At 37.5% G+C, this 23,424-nt stretch overlaps 1 protein-coding gene across 5 annotated transcripts in view; it reads right to left on the bottom strand.

Annotated features, from left to right (window-relative positions):
- COL19A1 (collagen type XIX alpha 1 chain) overlaps window positions 1–23,424 on the bottom strand; it is a 223,059-nt gene that overhangs the window by 28,503 nt on the left and 171,132 nt on the right. For all 5 annotated transcript variants that reach the window (XM_054821680.1, XM_054821681.1, XM_054821682.1 and 2 more), the window contains 17 exons: window positions 23,315–23,368; window positions 21,982–22,071; window positions 21,559–21,603; window positions 21,377–21,454; window positions 20,063–20,098; window positions 19,902–19,955; window positions 19,760–19,813; window positions 15,176–15,217; window positions 13,994–14,047; window positions 13,102–13,155; window positions 9,979–10,032; window positions 8,975–9,028; window positions 6,839–6,883; window positions 5,015–5,065; window positions 4,888–4,932; window positions 3,163–3,189; window positions 1,987–2,040 (listed from right to left, as the gene is read on the bottom strand). In XM_054821680.1, coding sequence (XP_054677655.1) covers window positions 1,987–2,040; window positions 3,163–3,189; window positions 4,888–4,932; window positions 5,015–5,065; window positions 6,839–6,883; window positions 8,975–9,028; window positions 9,979–10,032; window positions 13,102–13,155; window positions 13,994–14,047; window positions 15,176–15,217; window positions 19,760–19,813; window positions 19,902–19,955; window positions 20,063–20,098; window positions 21,377–21,454; window positions 21,559–21,603; window positions 21,982–22,071; window positions 23,315–23,368 — 891 coding nt within the window. The remainder of the gene's footprint in view (window positions 1–1,986; window positions 2,041–3,162; window positions 3,190–4,887; window positions 4,933–5,014; window positions 5,066–6,838; window positions 6,884–8,974; window positions 9,029–9,978; window positions 10,033–13,101; window positions 13,156–13,993; window positions 14,048–15,175; window positions 15,218–19,759; window positions 19,814–19,901; window positions 19,956–20,062; window positions 20,099–21,376; window positions 21,455–21,558; window positions 21,604–21,981; window positions 22,072–23,314; window positions 23,369–23,424) is intronic.

Below are 23,424 nucleotides of genomic sequence, written 5' to 3'. Positions count from 1 at the left end.
TAAACATCTGACCTTGTATCCAGAGAGAGAAGCTTGCTTACAGGCCACAGTTCAACCTCTCTTGCTCTGAAGACTAAGTCACTTAATGCAAGTTCACCCGTCAGCGAGGAACATGATGTGCTCCTCTGGAACACTTGAGTACTGATCATCTGTAGCAGGGCACATTGGCTGGAGCCCCGCACTCCGTCCCAGTGGTTATTCTGGACCCAGAACAGGTATCCTGGTGTTTTCCTTATATGCTGGCTATGACAGCGAAGCTAGAAATTCCCATCGCTTCCCTGCAGCTTTTTTTCTTTTGAGGGTTATTCTGGTCCCTTCAGCCACGTGATTCACCGCACGGCTGTACAAACCACTGGGTCAGCACAGCTGAGGGAAGGGACGTTTTACCCCAGGACACAAAATTCTTATGCCAGTTCATGAAAATACCATGAAATTACCGCCAGCATTGTCTGTGGAAGATGGCACACTGCTACACTGATGGGCCTAATAGCTCTAAATTACAAACCAGCATGCTCTATACTGTTGGGACTGGCAGGCAGACTCTGGGATTCTGTTCATTTATTTGCACCAGAAGTGAGGAATTTTGACCAAATTTAGTTAAGGAAAGGATATTTTTACTTTGGGAAAGGGCCAAACACTCACTTAGCTTGTTTAGATGATCTGCTCCATTGCTTATTCCCTTTATTTAATTCTCGTTCCCACTTTGTCTCAGTTAGACCTATAATATTTCCCTGTGTTTGTTCATTTTGAAACCACACTAGTCCTTAATTGCTTGTAAATTGTAGTCTTCCAGAGCAAGAATCACCTCATGTAATTTAAACATCTAGTGGAGACACCTACCTTAGATCTTGTCACTCCTCACTCTCTGCACAAGCAGGAGTAATGCAGAGTGATACAGAGAGAGAAACTTTTCATTTACTTTACTTTTTGATGAAAAATATGTTTAAGTAAACTATTATTGTATGAAATCATTGAATAACATGTAATTAAAAAAAGCTGAATAAATATTCTATTTTGGAAAAAAAAACCCCTCTTTTTTCTTAAATTTAGCAGATATGGGCAAAATCAAAGTATTTCCACTGATGGAAAGTGTATTTTCAGATTTTCTTCATTTCTCCACTGAATTTTTTGTGCTTTGCCATATTTAGAAATGAATACTAAAATCTTGACATGTTTAGCATTTCATGACAAGCTTTTCTCTAAATTTGTATCAGCCTCTACAACTAATAAGTGAGAGGCTGAAACACGCCACCAGCTGAAGGAAAGGCTGATTTCCTAGCTCTGAAATGCAGATTTGAACTACAGAAAGGAGCTGGAGAAAATGATACTGTTCGGGATGTGCTACAGTGACATCATGCAGGCAGTACAGAGTGCAAGAAAAACAAAACAGAAACAAGAGGTCTTTTTTACAATAATGAGCAACAGCCCAAGAATTGAGATTTTCACCTTTGCCTTCAGATGGAGCAGACTGCAATACAACAGGAACTGTAGGGAATCAGTCTCTCCCTTTATTTCTATCCTTTCCTATATTTTTACACTCATCCGAAATAGTCTTTTTTTTTTTTTTTGTATGGAAGTCTTGCATGCACTAGGTCTAGACTACTTCAGGTACAAACTTCACATCTGTAGCAATGCGGTAAGTCTTAGAACAAGACAGGCAGACTGTAAGCATAAGATGATGTTCAAAAGAGAACAAGAACTACTGACCATACTTAGGAACATGGTAACTACATTACTTTCTATCAAGTTGAGAAAGTGAAATACTACAAGACCTCCTCCCCAAATTTTTCCATTTGTGGGAAATGGAATTTTATGTTGGGTGAGCATATGATTTAGACCCACAGTAAAGAAAAAAAGGCAATACAGATAAATACACAAACATTTTTCACATTAACTTTAACAAAAAAATTCAAACATGGTTTCAGAAAACATTAGGTACAGATAGTTGCCACTAAGAAGCCATGACTTCTATGTTGAAAGTCCTACCTTTTCCCCTGGGAGTCCTTCCAGTCCTGGTAATCCCATTGGTCCTGGGTCTCCCTGATATTTTTTTTTTTTTTTAAGATTAAAAAGGATTGCATAGATTAGAATTTCTGTACTCTACATGAAAAATGTTGAACAGCAAGCAACAGCAGAATATTTAAGATTACTAAAACAGCTAACCAGTTATTAAGTGAAAAGGTGTTGTTATGCTCTGTTTTAGTGATCTGAGTATCAAGCTTTTCCCAGAGGCACTGTGTGAATATTTGGATCAATGGTTTTAATTTTGATGAGGAATATAATGCAGCAGACTTCCCTCGAGTGTTCCTGCAAGCCAAGGTCAGGGCTAAACCACCTCGAGGCAGCAGAGCCCCGGGACGCGAGCATACGCTGTCAACCAGAGAACCAACCTCCAAGCAATCCTGTGCGACTTCCCAGACACATCATTGTTTCAGAAGAGAGCTCTGCTCCCTAAACAAAGCTTACTCTGCAGCAAGGGACGCACAGACTCGTGTAAGTCTTCAAGTTTTGAAAGAAAACCAGAAAACACTGGTCCACTGGAGAGATCAGTTTAACATGTAGAGTGGGGAGGCCTTTTTAATTCTTTTTCTTTTTTTAAAGAAAATAGACAGATAATTTACCACAGAGATTTAAACTACAGCCAACAATTCCAGTATTTCAGCAGTTCTCAGTTAAACCCATCATGCCATTTCAAATGAAAATATCAACTTCTAGTTGTTACTAGCTAGCATGATGTAGCACACTGTCCCTTCTCCCTTATCAGTTTCAAATTTAATTTTGAGAGCAGCCTGTAACTCTTAAGGTATTTTCTACCTTTATTTCTTATAGGCCTGTACCAAGTATCTTTATCTTTGTGTACTTTATCTCTTGCAGTACACATTCTCTATTTTTAAATATACCCAGGGACAGCTCAGCAGAGATGAGTCCACAAGGAGTTAACAATACATTCAGTCATTCCTTATATTATCACTTAGAACTATTTACCAGAAATTGCAAAATTTGCAGGCCTGGCAATTAAAAAGGTTTTTTTCAGATGTACTGATTCTGCAGGAGGTAAGATACTGCTAAAGAACATTAATGGACTCTTCCACCCTTGTGACTAGTTTCATGTGTTAAACTATTTGAGGGAAACTCTATCATGATCCAAAAATACATACATACCACTGTGCCAGGATCCCCTTTTGGACCCTGCAAAGAAATGAAGAAGCAGAAACACATTTTAAAAAAGAAAAGATCTACACAATAGCATGGTATTTTCCTTGTATTACTGCACTATAATTGGTAATGCAGTGCTTTCAGAATTAGTATTAATTCCAGCCCCTTCAGTTAATTCTGTATAAAATCTTAGTAATATTTGGGTTTTGTTTTGTTATTCCAGAATATAGAGAGAGACAGCTCTGTGGTCTTCTGTGAGTCCATGACTACAAACAGTATATAACGTAAGTCCTCACTGACAGCTACAACATTTTTATAAGGTTGCCAAAATGACAGTTGTCTTAGAACAGTAGAACTTAGAATCATAGAATGGTTTGGGTTGGAAGGGACCTTAAAGATCATCTAGTTCCAACCCCCCTGCCATGGGCAGGGACACCCTCCACTAGACGACGTTGCCCAAAGGCCCCATCCAACCTGGCCTTGAACACTTCCAGGGATGGGGCACCCACAACCTCTCTGGGCAACCTGTTCCAGTACCTCACCACTCTCACAGTAAAGAATTTCTTTCTAACATCTAATCTAAATCAACCCTCCTTCAGCTTAAACCCATTACCCCTTGTCCTGTCACTACACTCCCTGATAAACAGTCCCTCACCAGCTTTCCTGTAGGCCCCCTTCAGGTACTGGTAAGCCACAATTAGATCTCCCTGGAGCCACCTTTTCTCCAGGCTGAACAACCCCAAGTCTCTCAGCCTGTCTTCATAGGAGAGGTGCTCCAGCACTATCTTTGTGACCCTCCTCTGGACTCGCTCCAACAGCTCCATGTCTCTCCTGTACTGGGGCCCCCAGAGCTGGACGCAGCACTCCAGGTGGGGTCTCACAAGAGCAGAGTAGAGGGGCAGGATCACCTCCCTCGACCTGCTGGTCACACCTCTTTTGATGCAGCCCAGGACACGGTTGGCTTTCTGGGCTGCAGGTGCACACTGCCGGCTCATGTTGAGCTTCTCATTAATCAATACCCCCAAGTCCTTCTCCTCAGGGCTGATCTCAATCCATTCCCTGCCCAGCCTGTAGTTGTGGATGATGCTAACTTGCCTATGACTTGCCTATGACGCTAACAAGAAGGAGGACCTAAATAAATGCGCAGCATCTTTGGCTCCACAGAACCAAAGCAACAGCATCCAGCCTTAAGGTGGTGTGTCTGCACTGTGCAGTGTGGAGAGAAACCAGCCCTATACTACTCCACAAGGTAATTCTTGGCTTTACACATTTTTCTGCACTGTAGCTACATGCAGTGAATCAGTAACAAAACTGAGATCAGAATTTATAAGCTTCTCATTTACAGCACCAAATTTAATCCATTACAAAACTATGCCATCACTAACTATAAAGATTATATTATACATTTTAAGGTATTAGGATACTTTCATTAAAGAGTACAATAACAAATTATGTACCATTTTCGCAGCCTTTACTTGCTATTTAGCATAGCCTTAGAGTGAAATACTTAGATCAAAATAAACTGCTCTCCAAAACAGGCTAAAGTGCTTGATAAACACCTAAATCACATACTTTATTATTTACTATATACCAACTGTATCCTTATTTTTTCTATCTTTCACATATAAAGACAAAATTCCATGCCACTCATCAAAACTGCATGCAACTAACCAATCCCTCAGTTACTACGTTGATTAACTATTAGAAATTATGTTTCTATTAAATACTTACTGGAGGTCCTGGTGGACCTGGATAACTAGCGACACTCACACCTCCCTGTAACAGCAAGTTTACAAGTTTAGTTGGGCCAAAATTAGGTGTTGATTGAAAAAAAAAAAGTAACATTAGACAGAAATACCTGGAGCTTATACAAGCTGCTCATTCCATTTCTTTCATTGTAAGGCACACCCTTTAAAACATAAAAACCAAGTAAATGTCACAACTACGAATTATAAAGGCAGAACTTGCCCTGTTCAAGCCTCATAGCTCAGCAAAGCTGTGGTGGTGTTTTCACTCTGGATCAATTTTTCAAAGATTCCAGACATTTCAGTAGGAACATAAGGTACATACCAATGCAGCTTGGGACTTTTCTTGAATTATGAAACCAGAAACCTGTAAATCTCAGTGTATGTTACATTTTGATATTCTTATACAATATTTACAACTGACTGGTCAATTGATATGAGCAAAGAAGGGCATGGGCATTTTATTTTCATGCCCGTTTGAACATTTATGTTAAACTGAAAACCGGAAAGCATCTAACCTTAAGACTGAAGTGCTCTGAGAACATGAAGGCTTGAACTGTAACTCTAAATTAATACTCAAGTTTGACTGCTAAGATACTGAATAATTTAGAAGAAAACTGTTTCATTCATAAAACTCGGTGGCTGAATTGCCAACATATGTTAGGCCTGATGACTTACAAAGGTACAAAAAGCTTAGATTACACAAATGTATTCAACTTATGAATGAACTAAATTCTTCTTCGGAAAAGATATCTAGATTTTTTTCTAATTCAAGACAGTTAATATTTACAGTGGAATCAGTAAATATGGATGTTAGCCATTCTTCCTGTACAAATGTTTACAAAACATATATGTAAAAATTACTAAAATGAAAACCAGTAGGTGCAGACAGCCTTCTTAACTCAAAAAAACTGCAACGTGCTTCCAGTACCAAATGAACTTGGCTGAAATTCTAAAAACTTTTAAGATTTTCACTCTCATCACATTCAAAAAAACCCTCAAAAAACCAAACCCAAACAAATACACAGTAAGTTTTATTTTATTATTGTTCTTAAATGTATTTCATGGCTAAATCCTGAGGGATGCAGAAACCTTGTCCTGCAACAGAAAGTCACAGATGTAGCCAGTTATTCTGTCATTACTGTGGGACTCATACCCTGGTAGGATCCTTCTCACTGCTATCCTTATACCATGTTTCTGAGATTCTTAGTATGTCCTTATTCAAAATCAGCTGTTGCTTGAGAGAATTTCCTGGACTAGGGATATCGATTGAATTTAGAGTACTGTTAAGCAAGGACTGAAAAATGTTAAGTCCTCTAAGCTACATGGAGAGTCATCTCCAGGTTTAGATTTGGGGCAGAGGAGAATTATTTTTTCTAGAGTAAGGCTAGAAGCAGGTTACAGTTTTGGCTGGAGCAGGTAGAGATCATTAGGCTATGGTTAGATATTTAAACCAAAACTCTCCCTGGACTAAGGCAGGAGTCAGAGGAGCTCCTTTGTTTATGGTTAGGGATGCCATTTCCAAGGCTGTAGTTAGGGATTGTAAAGGGTTTCCAGTTATTAATTCTCCAGAATTAAATTTGTGTTAGGTACTATTCCAGTTAATGTGGAGCGCAGCGAACTCCACAGACTTTCTCTAGGTTGTGTAACTACAGAGTACCCTTATCTCAGGTGCCTAAGCTGTCTAAACTAACCTTGGTATGCAATGTTACTCGAGTAACTCATTTGACCAAGCTTCTAGGTCAGCTTTAGTGACCTGAACTTAGCAATGAATCACAAGAGAAAAAAAAAGGAATACAGCAACCTTTTGCAAAGAGACATTCCTGCACTATTAATATCTATTAGACACACAGCTGATTCTTTGTATTACATTACTTTTTACTCATAGATATATCATTCCTAATATAACATTCAAAATATGAAACAAAATGTCTCACCGGAGGCCCAGGTGGTCCAGGTTTCCCAGGAGAACCTTCACAACCCTAGTGCAGCAAGAGATTCATATAACTCATTTACCGTAACTGATGTTCAGATCTATTCCATACCCAAGCTATGATGACCACAATGACAACAAACAAGAGACAGAGTCAATATGAGCAGGTAATATCAAGAATAAACTCTCCTGTCCTGCTCATGCTTAAGCTTTAGGCAAACTATTAATTGTTACTTTACACCATTTTTTTTTTTAAATTTTGTTAGTTACTTGATGCTTTATGTGTAGTAACTTCCATGTGGCAAAATAGTAGTGGTACTCTGGGTTGTGAAACCACCACATCAGGAGGGAGAGGAAGAAAAAAAGAGTTGTTAATATCAATTTCTAAGCAACTGGCAACAGTCATTTTATGGCTTGTATATTATTTTGCAAAAGACAATCCTCAGTTTGATCATTCACAGGCAAATAAAGAAGAGCTACAGTTTCAGAAGTTCAGTTTATTCAGAAATACATTAAATAAAAAAAAAATCTTCTTTATTAAGAAGCACAATGAATATCTGTTTGGTTTGTACTGTAAAAAACTCATCTGTGACTACGTGTATCTGTAGTCTGTTCTGCTAATGTGCACTGAATTTCTTATATTAAAAAAAGGTTTTTGAGTTTTTGCTCCAGCAGAATGGTGGGCTCTCTGAACAATACAAAGTTGCAAAGGTTTCAACATCAAATTTCCCAAGGAAGATCTTTTCAAAATCTCATCACTACGATTCAGTTGAAAATACTATATAATTTGGAACAAGTCCAACAGAATTTTTCACTGACTTCATTGGATCTTACTAAACATGTCAGTGAGACACTTAGGCTGCATATTTAAAATTATGAAGGTGGCAAAAGTCAAGCTAAGTGTTCAACAGCAATAATTAGCCCACCAGAAATATATACACATGTAATTACAATTACATTAGGATAATTTCCAAATGGTCCTGCTAATTGATAGAAACCATCAGCTTCCAAAGAGTGATTTGGACTACTTCACAGGGAGAAAAAATACCATACTTTAGAAAGCATATTATAAGATTACTTCTCAAATATGTTCTCCAGATGAAGGAAGGAGGAGGAAATTATTCTGGCTATATTTCAGTTTATTTGATGGCTCTTCAGCTATCTGACTTTTGCCCTTTCTGATCAATGAGACACTAGTTATAGAGCACTGGCTTCTCATTCCCATCTATGTGTGAATTGTAAACAAGGAAGTAGCAAAGACTTGTGTTTTGCATTAAGTTACATAAAAAGGAAATAGGTGGGGTAAATCTTTGCTATTATGGTCTGCAAGGAGACAGCTCTCAATCAGTTTTTATACTGAAATTATTTCAGAGCTCTACAAACTAAAGTTTCCTTTTTTATTCATACCAGAGTCAAGGTTTTGCAGAGTATTAGTAGGATCACATACATAGATGTGGCAAAGCTATGCCTGGAAAACTCCAGGCTAAAGCTGAAAAAAACTTCAGAAAAGGTAATTCATATTACAAAATGGAGAACTTGCACCAGAAAGTATTTTGCAGCAAACTAAGTTTGTGTCTGCTGTATTTCACTGATCTGACATGCTCAAGAAATGAATTTGACCTCTTAGTTATAATGGATAATATCAAGTGCCTGATAAAAGAGCACATAAAACATTGATAAAAAGCAGTGCTATAAGAGTGTAAATTAAGTATAAAGGAAGCTTATATATTTTTGCAGAATAACTTATACTCAATAACTTTAAGTACTTGTGAAGCAATTTTAAAGCATGCAATTACTTTTGACTAAAATACTGGTAAAAGAACAAGAAGCAGAGCAAGTAGTAACTAGTCATACACTATTTCACAAAAGTATTTTCACTTTCCTGAATTTTATATAATATGCCATACTTAGAGAACATTCTCTGCAATTTACACACACCACAAGGACTATGCTTCAAAATATAAGCCCATATGTATGGCATTGTTTGCGGAAAGTGCTTGCATTAAGACACAGAAATTATTTTGAAAATGTACATCAAGTTCTTCTTTGCACTCTTACGTTAGAAAAACCCAAAACTTAGGAGCGTAATGGGATTGCAAAACTTTTGCAGACCTTTACCAAGACTAAAAAGAAGGAATACCTTTTCGCCTTTTGACCCTGCTGGACCGGGATGCCCAGGTCTTCCTGTGACTCCCTGCACAACACAGTATCAGTATATATTAGTTCAGAAGCAATGAAACAGTTTTTTTGCGTTGCAGCTTAGTTTTTAAAACTTGTACTTTCTGAAGGTCATTTCAACCTAATTATGCTTCTCCTCCAGGTTTAAATATTTCTCTTCTGTTTGATACAACAGCTGTGTCCTTCTGATAAGCCCTCTTAAGGGTAAAACTTGTGTTCGTGGTTGCATTTTCACCTTGGTAGACTAAATGCACTGACCTTAACTGGCACCTCCTAATGCTGCTAAGACTTACGCTTTACTACTACAAAGCCAATTTACATATTTCACATTAAACTTCCTAAATGTGTTACCATTTTTGAAAGAAGGGAAGCATTAGTACTGTCAGCAACCTAGGAATGAATAATGATCATATTAACTAATGTGATCCCATCCAGTATGTAGAAAATAAAATTTAAAAAAAATTCCAGGAGGAGTTTTCCCAGAAATATCAACATTTTTAATGATATTTTTCACTGACTTTAAATAGTGTCAGCTTACTCTCATACTTTTCTTATTGTGAAACCAAGTGATTACTTGGTTTCAGCATTAAATGTTTTCAGAATGCCTAGCTGGAATTATTTTTAGATTTTTATTACTGACATTATTAGAGTAACTCAGGTACAAATATATAATTAACTGCAAGTTTGCACATCGTAAGTCACGTAACCTCATAGAGTCCCTAGTAATGCCAAAACTCCAAACCCATATAAATTACATAAACTTTGAGCCCAGACAATGACAGTATTTTCAGTAACGTCAACTCACAACATAGTTTCTTTTATTAGAGCCAGTTCGGGTAAGATTTTATTATTACGCTTCTAAAAGCCAAAAGAAGGGACAAGAAACTAAGAAGATAAAGTTTTACTAGATACTTATAGCAACCTCTGCAGAGATAGATTAGATCACAGGTGATACCACACACTTACAGATGGTCCACTGGGTCCTGGTATACCAGGCAGTCCAGGAGCACCTTGAAGGCCCTGGAAATTAAAAGAGCACATGTCTACTTTCTCTCCCACTTATACCTCAAAACCTACTTATATATAGCATGTCCAGCAGTATTAGAACTATATTAAAGTGCATTTTTATCTAAAAGGTTGGTATTATTTTTAGGAATGAAAAAAAACCTTCCACCATGCAGGTAAGAGATTATCATTGAACAAGGTTAGAGGCAACTTGACTGATAAACAATGCTCGTCCTTCAAACTTTCAAATTGTTATCTTTTTGTTTTTAGTTGTGCAGATAAGAACAGGACGTCTGGCTTCTCCTTACAAGTTAATTTTCTTTTTTCTATCACAAAAAAAAAGGTTTTTTTGCTGGTGAGAAGACATCTACTCAGACTTCTCAATGATACTTGATGCTATCTAAATGCAATGATGTTTTCTGCCTGATTTACAGATTTTGCTTTTTTTTGATAACAGAACATGATATTTTTCACAGTATTTACTGACCTACTTTCCTGCTCTTATTCTATTCGATTGCCTGGAAATCGATGGATTCTTGGCATCCACTTACTAAACACAGAGGTGTGCGACTTAATACAGTGGATACAGGTAGAATTTAAGATAAGCCTGCACGTTGCTGGAGTCTTTCCTCTGCCACACCAGGCTTAGTCGGCTGTAATTTTAGACGTATAAAAGCCATGTACGTATATCTAAGCTAATTACACTCACTTCCCTCTATAATCCACAAAGGGAAAAAGGTCCCTCCCAGCAGTGATTAATTTTATCTGCACAGGGTGCCTATCCTCTGACAAGAGGAGCCACCTCAGAAAAGGCATATTTCTCACGTCAAATGCAGTGTTTAAGGAGGCATTGCTAAGGGGTAGCCTAGAAATCCAAAGAGGTCAGGAGCCCTGAAATAGGGGCTCTGAGGGAGACTCTGCAGGAAAGAACTTCAGACAGGAATAAATCAGGGAAGATGGGGAGAGATATTGATTTCCTTCTCTTGCCCCTGCACACAGAGGACATTGATCCACCTCTGCAGCTTTTCAGAGTGGCAATCCAACTGCTAATGTGTTCTCTGCTCATTTTAAATTACTTTACTCTGATGGTACAGTCACCCGCAAAATGAATATGAAGCCAAAGGAACATTTTCTGTAATTCTTCTTACTGACGTTAGAAAAACCCTTCCCTGAAGAAAGGAATGTTTTAAAAAGGAAGAGAACTAAGCTTCAACAAAGATTAAAGGCTAACTGAAAGCACATGGAAGTTAATGAGAGTACTTCAAAAACCTTCAGGTGGGCTTCTCAAGCTCTCTTCCCATTCCCATGTTAACCAAATCATAAAAATGAAAAGAAATGCGTTCTTTCAAAGTTTGTAAATTTGCAAAAAAAGTTCCTTTTAAACTTTGTAAACTCTTTCATGCATGTTTCTGAAAATAAATTCACTTGTAGCCTTATAATGTTGTAATCAAAAGCTGCTGCTAAACACTGAAAATATCAAAGCTAAGGCAGCTAATCAGCTATCCAGCAGTGAAGAAGCCTGTGAACTTACTGACACAGCACAGCACCCTACCGAATCAGCAGAAAAAAAATTTAGAATGAATTTACTCTGGAGTCTTGTAAAAAACCCAACTGTCAGTTATAATCGTGCCTTTCCCTTACTACCTTCTTAATTGCCTCTAATATCTCACTTGATTCTCAGCGGTTAAATAGTATCTGAATTGTTGAAACTCTTTTGCTAATGCCTCAGACTGCTAGGGTTGAATTGTAGAGGTACCCTATAGGGCACACGAAGGATGTGTTACTTTCCCATTTATTTTTTAAGTAAAATTCTGCTTGGGCTTTGCTTATGGATGCCCCGCCATTTTAAGTTATACGTTCTAAATACAATCTCAAGCACCACCTGCTTTTAAGAAGCAAAGACATAATGAGCTCTATAGATCATGTAAAAACAAGAGGAAAAATAAGCATGATACTTTAGTCTGACAATCTGCTTAATTCTGGGGCAAAGCATTAGCAAGACTATATATCTAATACTTCTGTTGTGTCTTTTTTTCCCCCCTCATATAACTGTTTGCTTTTGGAAGGCAAGGATCCTGATGAACAGAGATTTTTTAAAAAATTATTATCATTCCACTACTGTCTGAAAATTCTTACTGTATTATGGCCTTAGCACCAAAAAAATGTAAAATGCTCATAAAGAATTACAAACCCCTCAATCAATAAGCTCTAAAATCCTTTTATATTTTCCAGGTGCTTTCTCTTGTAGCCAGCACTCCCAAACTACAAGACAGTAATACGTGCCAGTTAAGTATTTTGGAATTTTGGAGTGTTCACCAAATATTTTGTAAGACTGCTTATTTTAACTCCTTCAGTTGGTTAAGGTCACTAGGAAATTAATTTATTTACTCAGATTCATTTGCTTAAAAGCTTCTGCTTTGGTTGATTTTTTTTTTTTTGACAGAGATTGCTCTTGACCTGTCAACTGCAAATATTTCAATTTAAAATGAAAGCTATAGCAGCTATTTTGGATTCGGCACCAGAAGTCACATGGCTTTTTTTCCTTCTCCATAATGACATAAAAATAACTCCAAGAATAGAGTATATGATGCAAAATACTGTAAATATTTTAAATTCAGTCTCTTAAAACATTTTCCAGTTTCCACTTAATAGTAATTGTTGCTATGACCATTCCCGTCCGAGTATTTGCCTAATGGAAGGTTTTTGAAAGTGAATTCTAACCGGAAGCTAACACAATGAAGGCAACTATATTATAAAACATGAAGCATTTTCTGAAAATGTTTGGCATTTGCCTATTTATTGCTCTATGCTATACTCTTAAAAAATAGCATTTAAATGTATACGAGGCTTTAAAATACACAAATAAGTAAAAATCCTCAGACAAAAATTAAATAGATGTTATTTAATTGAATAATAGCATTTAATCTTGTTGAAAATTCAGAATCGAGGGCAAGTTATAGCAACACATTACTATTTCAGCAGTTTTAAAGAACTGAATAACATTCTGTGCACTTCATTCTCGGTCTAGATCTTTATTCAGAATCAGATAAGAATGCAGCTGCTATAGAAATGAAGTAATTTTACCTCATCGCCCTTTTCTCCAGCAAGCCCAGGAAATCCACGTTCACCTTTGCTTCCCTATGAAAATGTAACATTCAAACAAATACTTGCTATTAGAGAACAATGAATTTTTTGCTCTGTAGGGCATTTTATGACCCACATTTAATATACTGCATGAAGCGCTTATAGCAATAGTGCCTAAAACAGGAAAAAAAGGCTCAATACTACCTGAAAGCTTTAAAATATGCCTCCCATCGAGGTGAAAGGAAATTAGTGTTTTTTACCTAGCAGGCAAACTAGCCAAAAGGCCTGACGGAGACATCTTATTAATAGCAATGAGCTTAAATGCTTGCCCAAATGGAGAAAGGACACTTTCATGGAATTAGGCTCAGCTACAGGAGATACCTATATGCCAAACCACGTGGCATTTGATCCGATTACAGTGAAGCAGAATTTTGATTGACGTCAGTGAAACTTCAAGTCCCAGTGAAACGGCTGCGCTACTCCCCTGGGAACACGGTGCAAGGGCACAGGGTGGTCCAGCTGTTGCAGACTTGAGGAAGACACGGGAAGTTTCCTTCTTCGCTGGGGGACTCTTGCGTGACTGACTCAGCTCAAATAAGCCTATAGACAGCAATGCACTACTGGATGGTCACATCTGAGCTAGCTTGAATGGACGGAAGGCCCAGAAGGGATATCCTGGCTTGAGACTCAACTTAGGCTATTTCACTCACTTTCCTGAGAGGAAAGGCAAATTGACACAGGAAGAGGGTTGAACTGTAAGAATTATTTGAAGCTTTGGGCTGCTCAGATGCTACGGGAAAAGCGATCAGACAAAAAAGTCAAGACTGACAGACATAAGCATCTGAACTTTTATTAAGCAATGAAGCAATGTAAAGTACTCTTCAAAACTTACCTTTGGCCCTTCTCTACCAGGGATGCCTGGAGGACCTCTTGTGCCAGGATCACCCTGAGGAACAGACAGAAAGCAAAGTGAAAAATAACCATTTTTGTGGCACAGGCAGAAGGTCTGATTCATGCAGACCACTTCCTTCCTGCTGTTGTGACCATCCCTTCATTTTACCCCAAAGCCTTCTCTTCAGTCCCTTCTTTCTTCTACACAAAATACTTGTTAAGATATTCTCCCTTGTTTCCCTTCCCATCTCTCTCATGCTCTGCTCAAACCATGCTAACAAATTTTTAGCTTCATTTTGAGAGGACTAATAAATGCCTTCATTTTTTGTAGTCCCAGACACACCTGTGTTTAGGTTTGAGCAGACCGTCTTCCTTTTAAGCATTAGATAGAGATGGAAGCTACTTTTTACTCTCACCAGCTTCAAATCTACAGTTATTTTAAAGTAAAGGATTCCTGCTTTGTTGAGAGAAGCGTTTTCCAGCTAAATTGCAATTGTATAGAAGTCATAACCACAAAATAGACAGAAATAAAGAACAAAGCATAAAGAATCAGTAAGAGAGAGAATTGACAAAGAGGCAGAAGAGCATTTAGAGGAGAAAGAAAATACAATTACAAACAGAAAGAATCACGGAAAAGCCCAAAGATAGACCTAAAAGAAATCAAATTTGGGAATGGGGAAGTCAAGAAACCCTAAGAACATGTATTAGTAAAGGGCAGTAGAATAGGATAATCTCCCTCCTCAGAAATGAGGTGTGCTTTTCATACAGAAATCCTCCTGAGTACACTTTTCATTTTGGAATATTGCAGATCAAATTGTATTATTTTTCAAAATAATGCCTTAGAACTTCTAGACTATTTTCCTCATTTGGTATATTACCAGTATCAATGCTACAAAGTGAAGTGGAGAATGGGGTATACTTGTAGCGATTCATACCATGGACTGGATGTACTGAACGGGCACTTGCTGGCTACTACCTCACATACTGTTCAAACGCTATTTTGCAAAATTCCTATAAAATACATTTCTTGTGTATTTAAAAAAAAAATCAACAAAAATCTCAAAATTATTTTAGGCTAGCCAAGTAGGTGAGAATTGAACCTCGAGAAACTTTGCAGTGCATATTTTGATTTAAAAAGCATGCTTATAATAAACAAAGATATTTATTCTCTGAAAACTTTTACCTTCAGTATAGCACCCATGTCTCCCACAAGTGGCAGTGCAATCTGAAATTAAAAAGGCAACTGCAGTTAATGTTTTACACAACACTACCAATGATTCTGATGGGTTCTCATTGCTTCTATAGTTTATATTTTTACACACATAGCTGATTACATATATATTGGTTGCAGCTACTTTTTATGAACACTCAAAAGAAAAACCAGGGTTTCACATACAGTTTTTAAGTGGTTAATATTGCTGTCTATCCAACCTAACAATGTAATTCTTCACTACAATTTCAGTGAAGTTGCTTAAACCATGACAACAGCATAACTGTAGAAAAAAAATAAATAATAACAGTTGTTGTTTTTGTAGCATACCAGCAAGAACTTATTGCTGTTGGAAATTCTTACAGACTATTCTCACCTGATAATCTTCAATTGTTTTCCTTCTGCTTCCTCCTAGGCTCTGACTCTACTGTGAACTATAGCATGAATCGTGGAGATGCCAAAGCTAACTTCAATAAACTAGCTCAGATGCTGGAAACAATCCAGCCACAGCAACACGAGCTACATATATAGTATTTTGTCCTGCCTTTAAACATTAAGAATTAGTGCAAAACTCTGTGGTGCCACAGCTAAATAGCTACCAATACTAAAGCTAACCCATTTAAAGCTCAATCAATAGGTTTATGCTATACTGCAATATATCTCAGCTTTCCAAGTGCTGCCATTAAACTTACATTTAAAGACTCTGTAAAAACTGATTGAACTGGTTATCATGAGCTTCACTCACAGATTCTTCAATTACCAATGCTCATTTCTTCCTTTTGCAATTGCTAAGGCAAGAATAGCCCTAGGCATACTATAAATTAGACACATTCAAAATTTGTTACTGTTTTTGTTCAGTGTTTTTGTTCCTTTCCATCTTTAAGAAGAAAAATAAGATGTAAGCACTTTTGTAGCATTTTAGAAAAACTGTTGGTTGGTAGCAATGGATGTCAAATACCAGCTCAAGAGAAGCACTGCTGAATGTACTTAACAGTAAGTGCAATCAGGAGTACACCATTTACAATGCAGCCTCATCACCTTCGAAAGCATGCTAAGTTTTCTAGGGTAAGACATAGCCATCTAACATGACATAACTATCTAAGGTATGAAATCCATCCCCTGCACAAAGGTTAAATTGTACATAGACAGTGTCACCTGCTCTTAAATACCTGCAAGGAGCCTTAAAAACAACCACTACATCCCTACATGGCCTGACTTTTGATCCTTCTCCTTGTGACCACATTTTACAGACAGGCAGGGTATTACCATGTCACCTTTGGTCTTTCTGCTAGACTACACAAGCGTAATTTCCCCAGTCTGTCCTGTTTTCTAATGTTTTCATTTTAGCTGCAATATCCATTTATGGTGGCCTCCATAACCCTCAGTGTGAAAGGGTCCTAACATCCAGTTGTCAGGGCACACCAGGTATGAGAGCAAGCCTGCCGCATTTGTGCCACATGGTTTGTCTGATCTGTGCTTAGAGCAAGTCCAGCCTAACTGCACCTACTGCAGAGTCATAGCTGTGCGTGCTGAACTCTGACTGAGTATATGATACATGCTCGGCTTTTGGAAATGTTAAAATGGCCTTAATTCTCCAGAGTCACTCCTGCTTCCTACACCTTCCTTTAAAAATGTTGTCTCCAAACAGGAGTATTTCAAGAGAGCAAAAGGCAGTAATTCTCCTGTTAGTAAGCTTTACAATTTAGACTTGTCTGTTTATCTGTGGCATCAGAGTTTTTACTTACATTTAGCTTACAGTACACTCTGCCTTCCAGACCTATTCTACTTAGGGATTTTCTTTTTTCTTATTAAGCACTTTATGTTCATCTGTCTTGAGTTTAATCTTGTTGATTTTAGACTGTCTCTGAATTTTAAGTTTTGATTATACCTTCAAAAAGCTAGCAATCTTCCCCAGTCCAGTTGCAGTTTATATCTACTTATCCTAGCCAAATTAAATCGCTGACAAGCACTGGGCATGGAAGAGACCTCACTTTCCAAGTCTGACAGTAATCTGCTGACAGACATTTGTAGTTTTTGATAAGCATTAACTATATGGCAATTATTTCAAGAGCATTTTTTGTGTACTTATAAAAACATCATGAGGACAGTCTCGAAGTTGCATTGAAGCCAAAATATATAACATGACTGTTTCCCTGCCTTTCCAAAGAAAGTTAACCTTCCAAAGCTGGAAATCTGATTTATTCCATGACTGGTTCTTAACAAAATTATGCCATCTTGCGTTTCCAATTTATCATTCATATCACTGGTATTTAGAATTAATAATAATAAAAAAAAATCATATCTTTCTTGCAATCAAACTTTTTTTCAACTGACCTATTATATCCACCTCTTATGAAGACATGTTTTCTGTTCACATCTCTCACTTCTTCAAAAGCCACATCTTTCTCAAAGTACTCAAAGGTAACTGCTAATCATTCAGAGACTGGTTTGGTTCATTCTTTGGGTAAATTACACCAGATCTTCATGTTGTATCTGAAAACTCTTTAATTCATCCTTTTTTCTATTAGATGAATTAAAATTAATTTCATGTCTTTGAAAAGCAGTATTTTTCAGTGGACAGTGAAAATCCACTGAATTATTCAGCTTTCTCTGCACAGTCTATAATTTGATCTCCTTGATTATTAAATAATAGACTTGACTGGTCTTTCAAATAATTGTATTCACAGTGCCTTTTTCTTGTTGTTTTTATATCCATTTCTAACTGAAGCTCATTTTGTATCTCAGTCTTTCTGACTCTGACTTAAGTTCTAACTTCACAGTTAATGCCAGTGACGGAATTGCTTTTACATACTGATTTTAGGCCTTTGAGGAGCTACTGATATTTGTGTCTCTTAAAGCACCGGACTAGTTTGCTAATGCATGAACCAAGGAACCAACCGATCAGAATCACCATCCTGATCCCTGATAACCAACAGCACATAAATGCCCGCTAGTTCCCAGGCTCTTCTCTGGAGAAACCTGAGTATTCTCTCCGAGATGAAATCTTTGTGCAATTGTGGGGCTAGTTTATCCCTCAATAAGCTCCTTGATGTCAATCCTCAGGCTCACATGTGGACCGCTGTGAATCTGTACCATCAAATGTTTAATTGATAACATGATATACCTTACTGCCTAATGCATTTCTGCAGGGGCTCTGGAGCATTTCTAACCTCTTCACAGGCTACCAGCAGTCTGCAGACTAGTTTGGGAAGCCTGCCTTAGACTTGCATTGCTGGGCACTTGGAGATGGACCGCACTCATAAGACATGAAGCAGGTCTCTGCATCTGAGGAGTCTGTATGATGGTCAGTTATGTCAAGAATTGCTAGTTAAAGAGATGAACAGACTGAGACCACTGAGGTACTCTGCTCACACAGAGAAAAAGCTAAATTCCATGCCTTGACAAAAAGCAGAGATTTTGCTAAAGGACATGACACAATTCAAATGTTAGGGTTTGTAATTTCTATTTCCTTCTCTTTGATAGGTCTCAAATGAACACCAGTATCTCACTGTTCTTTTTAAAACTCTGCCTTTGCCTAAAATCTCTTTGGAGATATCAAATCTTAGTAAACCAACAGGATCACCGGTGAGTTTAAGAACTTTTTTTTTTTTTTTTTAAGCTCTGATTTTGGTTTGTTTCTTCCAATCATCCACAGATTTTTTATTGATGGAATTTTTGTTGATGGAATACTTTCTAACAACCACTCAGGGAATTCAGAAAGCTTAATTTGCTGTCATAAAAGCCTCTGTAAGCATTTGTTTCTAAAGATAAATTTGCTCTGTGAAAGTGCCGAGGTGGTTTTGGGACTCCAGACAGAAGCAGGAATAACAACTGAAGTTTTGCCATTCTGCAAATTTTGCAGATATGCACATTGGGCTCTCCTGACTCCCATGTAAAATACAAAATTATCTTTAAGGGTACAGTTTGGTCTAAGGCATGTGCAGGCTTTTTTGATCTTGCAGTGCTGGACTTCACCAAATCTGTAAAGCTATAGCATCATTAAATACAAATCATTGCTGTAACACCCAAGCGGAGATGATAGATCCTAAAGTGTGGTGAAGGATCAGAATTTTTGTTTTTCATTTTGAAACACAGCCACTTAACTTTTTGTTAGTGCTATGGGGAATTTATCGCATTAGAAACTAGCTATTATTAAAATGACATTAAAAATTAATGTCTTCTTTCTGTGGTGTAGCGAAATTAGCTTTGGAATCCCCAAACTTTATCTTCAATCTTTTAACAGGAATAATCAAAGTACACTCCTGAAAATTTCTGTAATACAGAACTGCTTCTGAGACTGAAGAACACTATTGTCAAGTTGTAACCTGGCAGAAACTGTAACACCTGAAAACAGGGTGTTTATCCTGTAGATGTTAATATAAGTTTAATTTTTACTGCAATATAATCAAGTAAAAAAAAAAAAGCAAAGAATATAATAATTGAAAAATCAATTTAATTTAATCAGTTCAACTTCTAGGCTTGCTAGGTAATCTCATCTCCTTAAAATTTAAAATATTTGCACCAAAGCAAATGTACAAGCTTTCTACGTATACATACAGGATCACCTGGAGGGCCCGGCAGTCCTGGCTTTCCATCTCTTCCTGGAGTGCCCTAGAAACAAATGTAAAATTTGGTGGCCTTCAATCATTGACAAGGGACACATTACTTTTCATTGTATATATAGAGAACTGTCACTTACATTAATACCGGGGGTACCTGGAGTTCCTGGTAATCCTGGGGGTCCCCTAGGGCCCTAAGAGCAGGTAAGGTCATTTAGGATTTAAGAGTATTTTCTTTTACTGTAAACTATGTAAAACTAAATTAATATTTTTTATATTAAAGAGAAAACTTATTTCCTACCTGCACACCTGCTGATCCAGTTGGACCTATAGGACCCTGCAAGAAAACTCTGAATAATCAGTAGTTATACTTTTTGGGATAAGGGAGATGAACTTCATCAAAGATACTGAATGTGGGATATTGGTGCAGTTTACATTGCAAGAAATACTTGCTCTACTGTTTGGCTTTAAATTCAAATTCAATTTTGCCAAAATTAGAGAATTCAAGAATTTGCTGAAGCCCATTTTTAACGGCAAGTAATACCAAAGAATACTTACCTGTGATGAAAATTATTATTTAGCTAGGAGATTCAAAAGAAAAGCTGATGTTCAGTTGAATAAGAACACATTAGATGATTTAAATATAAAAGGATCACTTTTAAAATTCAGATTTGAAAATATTTTAACTAAATAAATTATTTTAAAGGATTGTTATCTTAGATTAACATCTCAATGTGAATTTTTAGTCACCTTTCTCAAACATTTTCTCTTTATATCTGAGTGCTGCTGATAAACTGGAATGTATCAGCCAACTATATTGGTCTGGACTGAAGAGAGATTGCCCTATTCACTGCAGTAGAGCTCATGTAATAACACGTACCATCTACACCATCAATACTATCCATTTTGTACTGAAAACACTGTAGATGGATTTCTTTAAAGGCAATAGAAAGAAAGAAACCTGGGAAACAAGCTGAATAGCTGACATGGTTATTGCTATACAACAGCTATTTAGTACAAATGCTCTAGATACACTGCATCAACTTGCTTCGTGTTTGAATTTAAACTGCACAGAGATGCATGAGCAAAGTTGTCCAAAATCATAACTTTACTATTTCCTGGCATTGTTAGGTTCTCATTTATAAGCCATAGACCTGAGCTTGTAATTAGCAGTCACCACAAACGCAAAAGCTAGGAGCTGATGCAAAGCCTTCCACGTCTCTTTGGCTTTTCCAGTACCAGCATGAGTTTCAAAATGCCGTCATCTACAATGTTGAGTATACCTCTTCTCTTGTACCAGTACTCAGGCTGGATTTTGCTGACAACTGCAAACAACTGTTGCTTAGAAACAGACACAGTTAGTCTGAAGATGTCTTAACACCATTACTAGGAAGCTCATCTGAAAAGTAGCCGTTGACTCTTTCAGTTCCCCAGGCTTCTGTTTCTCACTTAGCACTAGATCTTTGTGGATCTGGATAAAGGGAAAAGACGCTGACTTGGGAGTGGAGTCAGAAGGGAGTTCATGGCATGGCTTTTTACTCTTCTTTGTTTACTTGTTGCAGTTTCTCGGCAATGCACAGCGAGAAGCCCAAATTCTGGGCAATAGTATACTTACTGGTGATCCCTGAATGCCTATTCCAGGGGGCCCCATCTCCCCAGGTGCTCCTTGTACACCAGGTAGTCCTCTTTCTCCCTGAGAAGGGTACAAGGGTTTCAGTTACAACAGGTCTGAAAATGTAAACTAGCCTATTATTTATTTATTTTTTTTTAGAAACAGAAATAGTACTTTTTTTATACCTTTGGTCCCCGTGGACCTGGGCTTCCCGGAATACCGGTGGGACCCTAAAAAAAATAAACCAACAAACAAACAAAAAAACCCAGAAAAAAACAAATTATGTTTTGAAATCAAAAGGACTAACTAGCTGAATTTTATTGCCAAAATTAGTCAGCCATTAGAAATAAACTGCGACAGATTTACATGTGTCTTCCTTTTTAATAGCACTGTCACTAGGATAATTTCTGAGCCTTGTATTAATGATACAGATTTCTAGAGTATATTTTAATGCCCTTAAAATACCACTATAGCATATATTTGAACTTTGAAATTACACCTGAAAAAATACTTCTTCTGATTTCTTTCATTGTACAATTAGAGTTCTTTAACACAGTTTTCCCTACAAGAAATAAAGTCATAAAAGCCTTTTCAGATTATGGACTTACCGGTGTTCCAGGTAGACTTGGTCCAGGAGGCCCCACATCACCTTTTGGACCTGGATTTCCAGGCGGTCCCATAATCCCACCAGCGTCCCCCTACAAGATAAATTTAAATCACTAATTAAAATGTGAGAATTTTCTCTTATGAAGAAAACCCTAAATATTATAAACGTTATCCTAGAAAATGCTAGTACGTTGGGAAGAAATAGAGAAGAACCCTCCTCCCCCCCAATTTCCTTCAATAAGTAAGAGAAGAGGAAGAGGCATGGACCATACGACCACTAATGGTAACGAGCATTCTCTCGGTTTTCCACACTTGCAATGCATCTGATCTACATTTCTTTGTCCCCAGGCCCCTAATACACAGGTTGTCATTAAACCCTGCCAATTAATTCACAGTAACAGCTTCAAACTGTCTCTCTCCTGCTATCTACCCCTAGTGCTAAAACTCTGGTCTTCACTGTATTCCTGTTTACACCTCTGTTTCTCACTTCAACGCATGCAGTGTCTCTTGCCCCACATCTCTGCAACTTGTCCTGCTTACACAGGTGAATTTGTGCCTTTTATTACACTGTCCTCTTGTCTTTTACATGCTCCTGCAGCGTTCTCTGGGATTCTTTCTGAATCCACTACTTCCCATTTTGCAAGATGAGTACATTTTTGTCATTGTTCCACAGTTATTTTCTTCTGCCTTTTCATCAGCTCACTTCTTCAAACTACTAGTAGTATTTTATTAGTTTCCCTTGCACCTCACAATGTATAAATACCATAAGACATCACATAGCTCACAGTATACCTGTATGTCCTCTTTTGTCCCCTTTCTACATTCAACATAGACGCATACACCATTTTTAACTCTTGCTGATGTAGCTGAATTCTAACTAAGGGATTTCTACACAGCAAAATGCAATGCCATAAACAGATCCCAGCCTTGGCTCCTATCCGAGACAATATAGCTGCCCCAGTGCTCTGCCAAGATGAACACGTCTGACTGCAAAGTGGGATTTTACACGTTAGTCTGGTTAGGAGACCACACTGAAAAGGCTGTTCTGTGGTCAGGACCTGAACTGACATTTCTGCACTGCATGGATTTAATGTAAGAGCCCAACGCAACCTCCTTGATATATTACTTGAATTATGAATCTAAAGAGCAATTGGGTTGCCAACTTGGCCTGCAGCATCTCCGAGGAGCAGAGAGGAGGTTGCTGCTTGTACATTTTAAAATAAATTCATAAAGCAGCCACACAGATGCACTACAGAAGAACAGAAGGTTACTTCAGGGATGACAGTCTAATATGCTCTAACATATCAAGCTTAATTAAAAACACTTAAAACATACCTTGTCTCCTTTAATTCCTGGGTTTCCTGGTATCCCATGCTCTCCTGGTAAGCCCTGGAATTAAAAAAAAAAAAACAAAAAACAAAAAACTGTACATTTTTATAGCTATT

The sequence above is a fragment of the Grus americana genome, chromosome 3, assembly GCF_028858705.1.
Source record: "Grus americana isolate bGruAme1 chromosome 3, bGruAme1.mat, whole genome shotgun sequence".
NCBI classification, from domain to species: domain Eukaryota; kingdom Metazoa; phylum Chordata; class Aves; order Gruiformes; family Gruidae; genus Grus; species Grus americana.
Note: the sequence above shows the minus strand (reverse complement) of the source record. Positions and strands in the feature narration are given on the sequence as shown.